The 13,113-nt window shown below is 44.5% G+C and overlaps 1 protein-coding gene across 1 annotated transcript in view; it reads left to right on the top strand.

Annotated features, from left to right (window-relative positions):
• The window catches only part of LOC143283813 (vascular endothelial growth factor receptor 1-like), a 130,417-nt gene that overhangs the window by 89,905 nt on the left and 27,399 nt on the right, over positions 1–13,113 (top strand). The window contains exons 12-17 of the mRNA XM_076590186.1: positions 775–970; positions 4,226–4,562; positions 6,522–6,652; positions 8,240–8,402; positions 10,747–10,853; positions 12,295–12,413. Of these exons, the coding sequence (XP_076446301.1) occupies positions 775–970; positions 4,226–4,562; positions 6,522–6,652; positions 8,240–8,402; positions 10,747–10,853; positions 12,295–12,413 (1,053 nt within the window). The remainder of the gene's footprint in view (positions 1–774; positions 971–4,225; positions 4,563–6,521; positions 6,653–8,239; positions 8,403–10,746; positions 10,854–12,294; positions 12,414–13,113) is intronic.

Here is a 13,113-nt window from a genome sequence, read left to right on the forward strand (position 1 = left end):
GTGTGTGAGCGGTGTGTGAGCGCTGAGCGGTGTGTGAGCGCTGAGGGGTGTGTGAGCGCTGAGGGGTGTGTGAGCGCTGAGCGGTGTGTGAGCACTGAGGGGTGTGTGAGCACTGAGGGGTGTGTGAGCACTGAGGGGTGTGTGAGCGCTGAGTGGTGTGTGAGAGCGGTGTGTGAGCGCTGAGCGGTGTGTGAGCGCTGAGCGGTGTGTGAGCGCTGAGCGGTGTGTGAGCGCTGAGGGGTGTGTGAGCGCTGAGGGGTGTGTGAGCGCTGAGCGGTGTGTGAGCACTGAGGGGTGTGTGAGCACTGAGGGGTGTGTGAGCGCTGAGTGGTGTGTGAGCGCTGAGTGGTGTGTGAGCGCTGAGCGGTCTGTGAGCACTGAGGGGTGTGTGAGCACTGAGGGGTGTGTGAGCGGTGTGTGAGTGCTGAGAGGTGTGTGAGCGGTGTGTGAGTGCTGAGAGGTGTGTGAGCGCTGAGGGGTGTGTGAGCGCTGAGCGGTGTGTGAGCACTGAGGGGTGTGTGAGCACTGAGGGGTGTGTGAGCAGTGTGTGAGTGCTGAGGGGTGTGTGAGCACTGAGGGGTGTGTGAGCACTGAGGGGTGTGTGAGCGGTGTGTGAGTGCTGAGAGGTGTGTGAGCGCTGAGTGGTGTGTGAGGGGTGTGTGAGCACTGAGGGGTGTGTGAGCGGTGTGTGAGCGCTGAGGGGTGTGTGAGCGCTGAGCGGTGTGTGAGCACTGAGCGGTGTGTGAGCACTGAGTGGTGTGTGTGGTGTGGCAGGTCCCCCCCGGGAACTTCACGCAGAATGTCACCCTGTGGCGGGAGCTGGACCAAAGCCAGTGGGAGCTGAACCAGCGCTCGGGGTCGCAGGAGCATTACCTCCTCAAGGTCAGGGACACCAGGACGGGCTGGTACCGATGTGCCGCCATCAACCACTACGGGGAGGCTCACGACGACATCAAGTACATCGTGGCAGGTCAGGGTCAGGGTCAGATCACTTCCAGGTGTTTAGGATGGGATGAGGGTCTAAACGAAAAACAAAAACAAAACAGGATTGGTCTCCTGAATAATGCTAAATAAGTCACTTGGTCACACAGTGTAAGAAACAGTAATTGAAACATAATTTCAATACAACAGAATGACCCAGAATAGAAAATATAGAGGATTCCCTTTTAGACACTCACAATGTTGGAAAAAATAAAATAAAATGAAAATAATAATGAATGTATATAAAGAAATAAATAAATCTAAAAAAAAAGATTAAAAAATCAATTATATAAATTGACATAAGAAAGATAATAATAAAATAAAACAAAAAGCACAAATCTGGTATAGAGTTCAAAAGTATGCAGGAATCTTGTACAAAAACATATTCTCACAAGTGCACATGAATCAGTTACAAATCCTACATGCATTTCCCATGAATGTTTTTTGTGTTATGTTTGCAATTGTTCTTGGATAGAGGTTTGTGTGTATGTGTGTGTCATTAAAATGTGTTCTGTATTTCTTATTATAAAGCTTCAGGTTAAAAGAAAAAGAAAAAAGAGGAAAAAAAGCAGATTCGAATGCTGTGTGTTTGGGTGAGAAGAAACTGTCTTACCCATTACTCTATCGTGGCTCCATAGCTGACGTTTGAAAATATAACATTTAAACATGCTTTTTTAAAGGGCGATAAATCAATTGCAGTATTCGCAGTGAGAACGCTGTTTAAATCATATTATTCTGGTGTATCGTGGACATTAAAAAAATCTTTAAGGGCAATTAAAAATTCTTTGTAAGTCCGCGGTAAAGGAAACGTGGCTATCGCCGCAATCACACTGCAACATTTTGCCGTTTTCTCTGGATCTAGATAGATTTACAAGTTTAGTTACACCCGGTTGACACGGTCAATTCAATTTCTCTTTTATGTTCATTCTAGTTTTATAGTTTTAAAGTTGATATGAAAATTAAGTATTTTGTTAAACTTATAATATGTAGAGCCAAGTACAAGTACTTCTAAACGTCGTATGAAGTGAAAAGGACTTCATTTTGAGAAAAGTCAAGACTGGAAATTTTTATGTTTCATCAGTTCAAGGGTATTAATTCTGATGGTTTATTATTTTTAACTGTGAATTCCGACTGATTCTGTGGATATTTTTATGGCAGTTTGGGGTATAATCCAGTAAGTGATGAGGTGTTCACAAATCTTTCTCTGTTATCGTGTATTGTCGATTGAATATAGGATTGAATGGCCATGTCAACAACTTGAAACAAAATGGCGTCATTCGCGTTCGTGAAGAATATGAGCACGCGCTTTGAATATGTATAAATATGTGTACGCAATTGATTTTTGACCATGACCTTCAGGGCTCACTCGTATTGATTTTAATATTTTCCGAAAAAGACCATGTACCACTTGGGCGAATGAACATTGTGAAAGCCCTGTATACTGAGAGTAAAACACACAAGCTTTTTATATATTCAGTATAATTTCAAAATGTAATGTTTAAGATGAGAAAGATCAGTTTAAAGCAAATTAAGCCCCCTAGCATTAATTACAGATTAATTTCCCTTTTTTACCTCTGCACCAAAGACATGCAAAATAAATATAACTTCCATGCTTATCAAAAGAAGTTCCTTTTCCAACAAAAAATGATAATAATGACTGCTCTTGTTGTTGTGTCAAAATATCAGATCAAAGTGCCAAGTTTAGAGAATTAAAAAAATATAGAAATAACAGTAAATTCAGTTTGCATATAATTTGGCTTCTTTTTTCATTTTTTTGTGCCCATCCCAGAGGTGCAATATTGTTTTAAACAAGATGACTGGAAAGAATTGAATTTTTCCTATTTTTATGCCAAATTTGGTGCCAACTGACAAAGTATTTGCAGAGAAAATGGCAATGTTAAAGTTTACCACGGACACACAGACACAGACACACACACACACACGCACACACATGCACACACACACACACACACACACAACTGAACACCAGGTTAAAACATAGACTCACTCTGTTTACACAAGTGAGTCAAAAAAGGCATATTCTGACCTCATGTCCTGTGTTACAAGGTTACACTGTTTCAAGGTTGAATCTCAGCAATAGTTCAAAGAGGCTCCTGTGTAAGCCTGCTGCACCCAAGAATCTCCATCATTATATGTACATTTTTAACTATTAAAAAAAAAAATACACACACACACACACACACACACACACAAAAGGACACTGACATTTTGTCAGCATAGAAATGAACGCAGTGTTTTTATAAATATATATCTATGTATATATACACTATTACTATGTATTCACATTGCATGCCGAAGCATTATCAATATTGTTATGTTATGAAGAGTGATCAAATTATACACACCCACACAAAACTGTAAGTACTGTTACTCAGATGTGATGTCACTCACAAAACATTTTCAGTAGTGTGAATCATGATTTTCAGCAATATGCCAGTGGTGTGTCACCAAAAAAAAAGACAAACTATAATCATTTCACCAGGGTCAGGTAACATTTTACACTCTCTGGAACCCCAGTTCCATTCTGATCATTCACAAATGACACAGGTCAAAAGCAGAAACATATTTCATGTGTTCCTGATTCTCTCCCCTTGATGTTTTCACTTCTGTATTCAGTCTATCCGTTTCCTTTTCCAGGTCGAATACATTACTTTCTATGTTTTTTCGATTCTTAAGAGTCAGGGCTGTTGTCACTTTGTCTGTCTCCTGTTTCATGTCCTGTCTCATCCCCTATCAACATCTTCCTTTGTGGCTAAAATACTGACCATCTCTTTTATCTCTTGAATAGCGTGTCATGCGATGCCATGTATATTTCAGTGTTAGTTTCACTGTCCTTTCTTTGTTTCTTCACCTCTTGTCTTTCTTTTGAGTTACCGCTGTCCACACTCACACAGGTGTCACTTGATGAGGTGGAGGATGGTTTCCTTTTGCTGCCTCCTGCTTTTCGTGACAGATATTTACCAATAGGTGCTGGTCATAGTCTTTTACCATAACTGTTTTGGGTTTTTTTATGTATTTGGATTAACACAGTCTGTTTCTGGAGCCTTGTCACCCACTCTCTCCCAACCAGCTGCTAGGTGGATCACATTGTACAGGCATGATTTTCACAGAGCGACCAATACACGTTGCTACGCTGAGCGGAAGTCAAGTCCCAGCACTTAAAACTTTGTGTGCATGGTGTGTTTCGGACAACACTTAATTTCATTTGCACGGTTGATTTCAGATGAGAGTGACAAGGATGGGCTGACGATCAAGAGCATGGCACACCGGGCAGTAGTTCCAGGGGACTCTGTGCGTGTGGTGTGCCGAGCCAGCCTGTGGATGTACCAGGCCCTTTCCATCTTCCCTTACACCTCACCCCCACCCACCCTCTCCAAAAATGGCACACTGGTCATCATAAACGGAACTGACGCTGACAACATCACCACCACAATGGACAGTGTCGACATGGATGGTGATGATGGTGGTGGTGGTGGTGATGGTGATGATGCTGGTTATCGGATAGAAACCACGCTGGTCCCCACAGTAGTTGATACATCCTATCAGCTCACACACAGCAGGTAAGGCGTGCTTTAATAATGCCTGGGGGTGTGTAGGTGGGTGGGACGGGAGGGGTAAGGCTCTTTCAGTTATAAATAGGTCCCCCATCTCCACTTTTCTGGAAATCCTGTTCTGGAAGTCCCTCAGTTCAGTTCAGTTTCTGAAGGAGGGGTCACTGCCTTCAGGCAAATCCATACTGGCTGCACCACATCTGCTAAGTAGATGCCTGACCAGCAGATTAACCCAACGAGAAGTCCCTCACTCACCCACACGCTCCCACAACCCTCCCGCTCCCCACACAAACCCAGTTCCCTACTCACACATGCAAAGACACACACACGCACACACACACACAAGCATATGCACATGCACAAACACACACACTCACACACACAGACACACAGACACAGACACACATGCACAAACACACACACACACACACACACACCCTCATGAGAATGCCAGGGGCCTCTTTCAGTATGAATAGTATAGATCTCTGAACCCCATTTTTCCTGTTGTTAGGGTGTGTGCATACTGGGTACGTTTATGTTTCCATATCCCACTAAATGCTGTCAAGTATTACAGGATCTCTAACATGCACATTTGATTCCCTGCATCCATATGGACACAAAGATATTTCAAGCACTTTGCAGGCCTGAGTGTGTGTCGACGTGGGAGACTGGGATAAAAAATCTCTTGACCCATCAAGCCATTGTTTTCATCCCTCATGTGGCCTTGTGTGGTTGGCTAGGCTTTAACTTTCACAAGCAACGGTGAAGATCAGGCACATGTGACCAGGATACGAATCAAGGAACCTCAGGCTGAAATTCCAGCACTTAAACCCAGGGGGTTGGTACAGAGTCATGGAAGTCTGGAAAAATCTTGGAAAGTGAGAGAACCATTTCCAAAATCTTGGAAAGTGAGAGAACCATTTCCACAGCCGGAAAAGTCTCAGAAAAAAAAAGAAGTTTTGTCTGTCAGGTTCTGGAAAAGGCTGGGAATTTTAATAAAACACTTGATCGGCATCATTTCACCCTCATTTGCCCAGTTTCCCCCAACCCTCCATTCATTCACATCTGCCACCCCTTCTAACCGATAATACTCAAATGTATTCATAAATAGTTTAACAAAATGTCTTCAGTCACTGATTTGTTTGATGGGACATTAAACAAAATTCCTCCACTTGATCGGCACCGTTCATCAACAAAGAGTTTAATGCATTTAAAACAAACAAGTGATTAAATTTGAGCATTGATACAACAATATCCACCAGTCTCTTTTGTCAGTAGTGCAACAGACACATTTGTGTGTGTGTGTGTCAGTTTGGCTTTTTATTTGGTATGGGAAATTTTTGGTGTGGTGTGGTGTGGAAAAGGTCTTGCAGAAGTGTGGAATTTCAACAGAAAGAAACACAGTAGGAAAGATTTAGTTCTGTAGCTGTGCAGACCTTGAATTCACTGCCTTTTGTCAGCCTGTCACAGCACTTCACTCACATTCTTTTCATCAACACTGAAAACATTCCTTTTCAAGCAGTCTCTGCATAATTGAGGCACTCCATTCCATGTCTGTATTCTGTAGATAAAGATATATTCTCTGTGTGCGCGTGCGTGTGTGTGTCTGCATAAATATGTTTGTGTGTGGGGGGGGGGGGGGGGGGGGGGACGGGGGATGTTGTCTGATTGACACGAAATTCTAAAGCCTTTGAGTGTTTTGAAAGTGCCTTGTGAATGCATGATTATGATTATTATTATCACTTTTGTTTGGAACCCTACTAAATACTGCTCGGCTGCTGCGCGTGACTTAGCCTGTGTTGTGTGTGTGTGTGTGTGCGCGCGCGTGCGTGTGCATGTGCGCGTGTGTATGTATGTGTATGTGTGTGGGTGTTGTGTGGGTGTTTATGTGTGTGTTTATGTGTTGTGTGTGTGCATGTGTTTGTGTGTATTGTGTATGTGTGTATGTGCCTGTATGTGTGTGCGCAGGACCCAGTACTCATTGGAAGTGGTGGCCTACTTCCCCAAGCTGCGAGAGGAGGATGAGGGCTGGTACTGCTGCCAGGCCACCAACTTCAACAACGCCCACGTCATCAGGAAGTTGCACCTGGAGCTGGAAGGTGAGGCCCACCATTACCTGCCTGCTACCTGCCTGTCCCATAAAAAAAATATAGAAAAAAAAAACAAAAAAAAAAGATGGGAAGACAACATCCCAGAATGGACAGGTCTGAGGCTGAGCGAGGCCCTTAGGGAAGACAACATCCCAGAATGGACAGGTCTGAGGCTGAGCGAGGCCCTTAGGGAAGACAGCATCCCAGAATGGACAGGTCTGAGGCTGAGCGAGGCCCTTAGGGAAGACAGCATCCCAGAATGGACAGGTCTGAGGCTGAGCGAGGCCCTTAGGGAAGACAGCATCCCAGAATGGACAGGTCTGAGGATGAGCGAGGCCCTTAGGGAAGACAACATCCCAGAATAGACAGGTCTGAGGCTGAGCGAGGCCCTTGGGGAAGACAAATCCCAGAATGGACAGGTCTGAGGATGAGCGAGGCCCTTAGGGAAGACAGCATCCCAGAATGGACAGGTCTGAGGATGAGCGAGGCCCTTAGGGAAGACAGCATCCCAGAATGGACAGGTCTGAGGCTGAGCGAGGCCCTTAGGGAAGACAGCATCCCAGAATGGACAGGTCTGAGGATGAGCGAGGCCCTTAGGGAAGCAGAAAACAGAGGAGGATTGAGGAAGGTGGTTGACAAGTTATCGGTGTGGTGTCCCAACGGTCATCTAGACTGAGGGACAAGTGGAGTGAAGCGAAGTGACCTGTCCATTGTTTTTTGGGTTTTTTTTAATTTCTTTTTTATTATTCTTTTTTTGGGGAGTGTGTGAGTCTTTATTATGTATTTGTGTGTATTAAATGCAAATTTTATTTGATACTTTTATTTTTTTATTACATTGAGAAGAAAATAATTGTAACATTGTATGATTCACATTAGTCAAAACATTGATGTGTTTACACACATATACACATTCACTCTCACTCATATTCAAACCCACCCACACCCCCACCCCCCATCCCACCACCCTCCCACACACACACACCCACACACATTTTCACTTACATTCACACACACACATATATACGCACTCTCACACTGACCTTTCATGCACACTCACACATCACTCATACACACAGTCTCAGCACACAGTACCTTGAAGATGCCTGATGATAACGATATCTGCAGAGTTCATTGCTTCTCCTGAGCGAGGAAGGTGGCAGAATGGTTAAGACGCTCATCAGCTATACAGAGTCCATGAGGGTCTTGGGTTTGAATCCTGCTCTCACCCTGCTCCCAGGTTTGACTGGAAAATCGAACAGAGCATCTGGCTGATTGGCTGAGACTGTAAACCGAGGTCCCATGTGCAGCACACACTTGGGGCACTGATAAAGAACCCATAGCAATGAAAGTGTTGTCCACTGGCAAAATTCTGTAGAAGAAATCCACTCGGATAGGTACACAAATACATAAGCATGCACTCAAGGCCTGACAAATGGTGTTGGGTTATGCTGCTGGTCAGGCATCTGCCTAGCAGATGTGGTGTAGTGTATGTGGATTTGTTCGAATGCATTGACAGCCTCCTTGAGAAACCTGAAACTGAAACTCTCCTGAGCACCCTGTTGACGGAGTTCTCTGCCTGCTGTATGTATTTTTCAGACATCATTCCTCCAGTGATCCGTGAGTACAGCAGCGGTGTGCGGCGTGTGAGCGAGTTCTCAGCGGTGACCCTGAAGTGCATTGTGGCTGGCTACCCGCCCCCCAAGGTGGTGTGGTTCAAGGACAACACCACCCTCAACATCACCGTGCCTCCCGACGGCAGGTGAGGTCCTCTCACGGGAGTCTTGACGGGCGCAGGAGTCGAGTGGTTAAATCAGGATTTGTAACTGGAACTGTGCGTGTTGTGATGACTATACCTGTGATGTGAAGATGCTGATGATGAAGGGTGACCATTGATGGCGCAATAGTGGAGTGGTTAAAGCGTTGGACTTTTCAATCTGAGGGTCCCGGGTTTGAATCTCGGTAATGGCGCCTGGTGGGTTAAAGGGTGGAGATTTTTCCGATCTCCCAGATGTCAACATATGTGGTGGTTCGTCCGTCAGAATCGACGAGGACCATCTAGTCATCCTGGGGGTGGGTGGGTTGGGCAACATATGGGTCAACATATGTGCAGACCTGCTTGTGCCTGAACCCCCTTTGTGTGTATACGCATGCAGAAGATCAAATACACATGTTAGATATCCTGTAATCCATGTTAGCGTTCGGTGGGTTAAGGAAACAAAAACATACCCAGCATGCACACCCCAAAAATGGAGTATAGCTGCCTGCAATGCGGGGTAGATATGCAAAACGGTCATACTCGTAAATTGCTACATGTCTGAGAGTGTATGTGTGCATGCCTGACATCTGATTGAATGACACAAGAAACAAATGATGAGCGCCCAATGGCAGCCATCAGTCGGCTCTACCCAGGTAGACAGCCTGTTGTGTAAATGACCCTGACTTTGTAAAGTGCTTAGAGCTTCGTCTCCGACTGAGGGTAGGTGCTATATAAGTATCCATATCATCATCTGTGATGGGTCTGTATTTGATACCAATGCAGTGTTTAGACACTTTGAAAATTGCATCATATGTCATGCAGATATACTAAAGTGCTATTTACTGGCTTGAAATATATGTGGGTCATTAAACTCATCAGCTCTGTCAACTACCTTTATGTGATGCCAGTGGATCTTTCAGTATAAACAGCAGCTTTGACTTCTTGAAATTCTGTGCTAGAAATTTTGTTTTTTTCTATTGCTGTCTTTGTTTCTGCCATTCTGCCATTTTTCTTCCTTCACAGATGTCTGCTTTTTCAGTCTTCCTAGTCCGTTTCCTTTCTGTTTTTTTCGTCTTTCACACTCCCAGCGTCGGCATTCCGCAGGGAACTATCAGTGTTAGGTCGCAGTGAGGCCACACACCAGAGGAGACCCTGTACTGCTGCTGAGTCACTTCGGTGGTGTTCAGTGGTGCCTGTTCTGATTTTACGTACATAGGACACCACCTACTAAGCCCCCTACTAACAACAATAATGGCTTAGTCGCGGAGCCAGACTGAGTGAGTGTCCCTCCCAGAGTGGAGACCGCCAGGCCCATGTCCCTCCAGCAAGAGCTCCCCATGAATCTGCCGACACTGAAGACATTGAGGGGTATCGAAACTGAGGTCACCATGAGAGCAGGGCATGAAAGGCCTCAGATTTTGGGACTGTTTTGTTTATAATGATGATGATGAAGGAGGAGGAGGATGACGATGACAATGTTGCTTTGGAGGTCCATTTTGGTTTGGGACTACATGACAAGGCTGTACTCTACGCTTCCTGTCATAATGATAGCCCGGCATCAACCAGGCCCAAGAGATACAGATACTTGCAGTGTTGGTCAGGTAATTAAAGCAACACACCCAGAAACGCATCCGTGAAGTGGATGATACTCGACTGTATGGTCCCAGTCTCCCCATTTAAGCCCATAGCTCACTCATCTCTGGGTAGGAGCTGGCTGTGGGCCGAAAAACCCACCTCCACTGGGATTCAAACCCGTGTCCTCCCAGCCGTCAGTCCGCGACGCTAACCATTTTCTGCAGTCTGATGATGTACAATCTGTGTGGTTTTGCTTTGGCGCTCATATGTAATGTTATTGTAAACACTGGGATGAGCACTAGCTGTTCATCCTACAGTGTGATTTGCTGATATTTTCGTTTTTTTAATTGTTTTTTTTTTGTTTTTGTGGCTTTGAAGTATTTTTGAGGTTTTGGAAAAAACAACGACTGTAATCTGGGGATGTTTAATGGAGCAGAAGGGTTGGTGTCTTCAGCACAGTCTGGTCTAAGAAGCTTAAATGGTTAAGATATGTCATGAACTGTTGTTTTGCATCTGTTTTTTTTGTTGTTTTCATTTTGTTTTTTCAGATATGGGAGAATTTTGAGTTTGACAGGGTGGAATATTTTATTTAGTTGTGGCATTTCTGATATGGCCCTGAGTGGTCAGCAGGACTATGAGCAACTGTGTCAGATGTCAACTCTGCCATCATTGCTTGACCATTTGACATGTACTTGATTTAATGGGTAAAGATGTCGTACTGTGGACAGGGACACATGTGACAGTGTGTGTGATGGGGCAGTGTGTGTTTCAGCCTGACCCTGGAGAACGTGACCCTGAAGGACGCGGGCAAGTACCGCTGTGCAGCCACCAACTACGGAGGGCGGGTCATGAGTCTGAACATGACCCTGCATGTGGGAGGTCAGCATGACGATGCATCACCACGCCACATCTTGTTGCTCTGCATACCACATCACACCACATCACATCACATCACATTACATCATGCCTCACCATGCCATGCCACATCACTCTATGCCACGCCACATTGCACCACACCACATCACATCACTTTGGACCACATCACATCACATGATGCCAAACATCACACCACATCACATCACATCACATCACATGATGCCACACATCACATCACACCACACTGCACCACACCACATCGCATCACACCACACCCCATCACTGTGCCATACCACATTACACCACACCACATAACACCACATCACATCACACTGCACCACACATCACACCACACCACATCACACTACACCACATCACACCATGCCACACCACATTGCACCACACCACATAACACCAAATCACATCACACCATGCCATACCACACCATGCCACACGACATAACACCACATCACATCACACCATTCCAAACCACACCATGCCAGAACACACCACACCACATAACGCCACATCACACAATGCAACACACCACACCATGCCACGCCACATAACGCCACATCACACAATGCAACACACCACACCATGCCACACCACATAACGCCACATCACACAGTGCAACACACCACACCATGCCATACCACGCCACATAACGCCACATCACACAGACAGTGCACCTTTATAACGGTTATCTTGTCACCACAGTTAGTGCAGCATTACAACGGTAAAATCAGTTCAGTTTGAGTCTTGTTGAAAACGTAATGGGTTTAGCAAAAATTGTTTTGCTCGGTTGGCAAGATTTGTGAGCACTTTTTCTCTTCAGATGATGTTTGTTCCTTTTTTTTTTGTTTTTGTTTTTTGTTTCATATCAAGTTTTGTTTCAATGAAAGGGGAAAGGGAGAGATAGAATGAAAATATGGGCACACCTCAAATCCTGTCAGAACTGCAGTGGTTGAAGAGACAACTCCATGTCCATAGCCATTGCTGGTTTTGTCTGAGCATTGAACTGTTGACTAAAAAGAAATGACAGCGAATTGTCACCTAATGAATTCATACTTTGTTGACAGTGGTTTCCTTGACAACCCTGACAGTGATTTCCTTGATGACCCTGACAGTGGTTTCCTTGACAACCCTGATAGGCGTTTCCTTGACAACCATGACAATGATTTCCTTGACAACCATGACATTGATTTCCTTGATGACCCTGACAGTGGTTTCCTTGACAAACATGACAGTGATTTCCTTGACAACCATGACAATGATTTCCTTGACAACCATGACATTGATTTCCTTGATGACCCTGACAGTGGTTTCCTTGACAAACATGACAGTGATTTCCTTGACAACCATGACATTGTTTTCCTTAATGACCATGTCTGTGGTTTTCATGACAACCCTGACAGTGTGGTGTTTTTTTTATCCTCTGCAGATGACACCAGTCAGGCCAGCTTTTCCTCGGCTTACGTCGGTGTTGTCGTCGGCATCCTCATCTTTCTCATCATCATTGTGGTGGTCATCATCATCTTTGCCCGCAGGAAATCGGGATTCGTAAGTAGAAGTGTGTGTGGTGATGATGATAGCCATGATGTTAGGGTGATGATGATGAAGGGTGATCACTGCAAAATCACTGTTCATTCCTGTTTTGCATGATGCCGGGTGTTTGTACATTTTGTTTTCCGGTGGTTTGTGAAGAGGATCTTTCCAGCACAAAATTTGGTATGGTTGGATAAGTTTCCGGCGGAAAATTCATATGAAAAATTTACAGTACAGGAGATGTCATATTTCCAGCCAAAGGTTTATCACTGTTTGTCTTTTTTTTTATTTTTTTTTTTATATAACACAGGATACATTTCTGGCAGAAAATGTAACATAGTAGCTAGATCTGTTTTTAGGGTAAGGATATATCATAGTTCTGAAAGACAGTATTTAGTCCTTGTGTTTGGGTGATCTTTTCACCATGTGTGGCTTGTGTGGAAAGACACCCATGCCAGGACTGCAGAAGTAACACAAGCTGGCAGTGTGGAAGCAGGGTGGAGATATGATATATTGCTGCACCAGTTAGTTTGTCAGTCACTGAATGGGGTTTAGGAGAGGAAAGGCAGTGTTTGACGACTGGCAACCATTTTCAAGGAGTTGATTTTTTGTGTAAATGTCACAAAAAGTGTTTTGTGGAACCTAATGCAGAGGGGAACCAAATTCAGATGATTGTAATTTAGCTGCATGAAAAATAATCATCAGCAGTTTGTGT

This window comes from Babylonia areolata, chromosome 7, assembly GCF_041734735.1.
Source record: "Babylonia areolata isolate BAREFJ2019XMU chromosome 7, ASM4173473v1, whole genome shotgun sequence".
Taxonomy (NCBI): domain Eukaryota; kingdom Metazoa; phylum Mollusca; class Gastropoda; order Neogastropoda; family Buccinidae; genus Babylonia; species Babylonia areolata.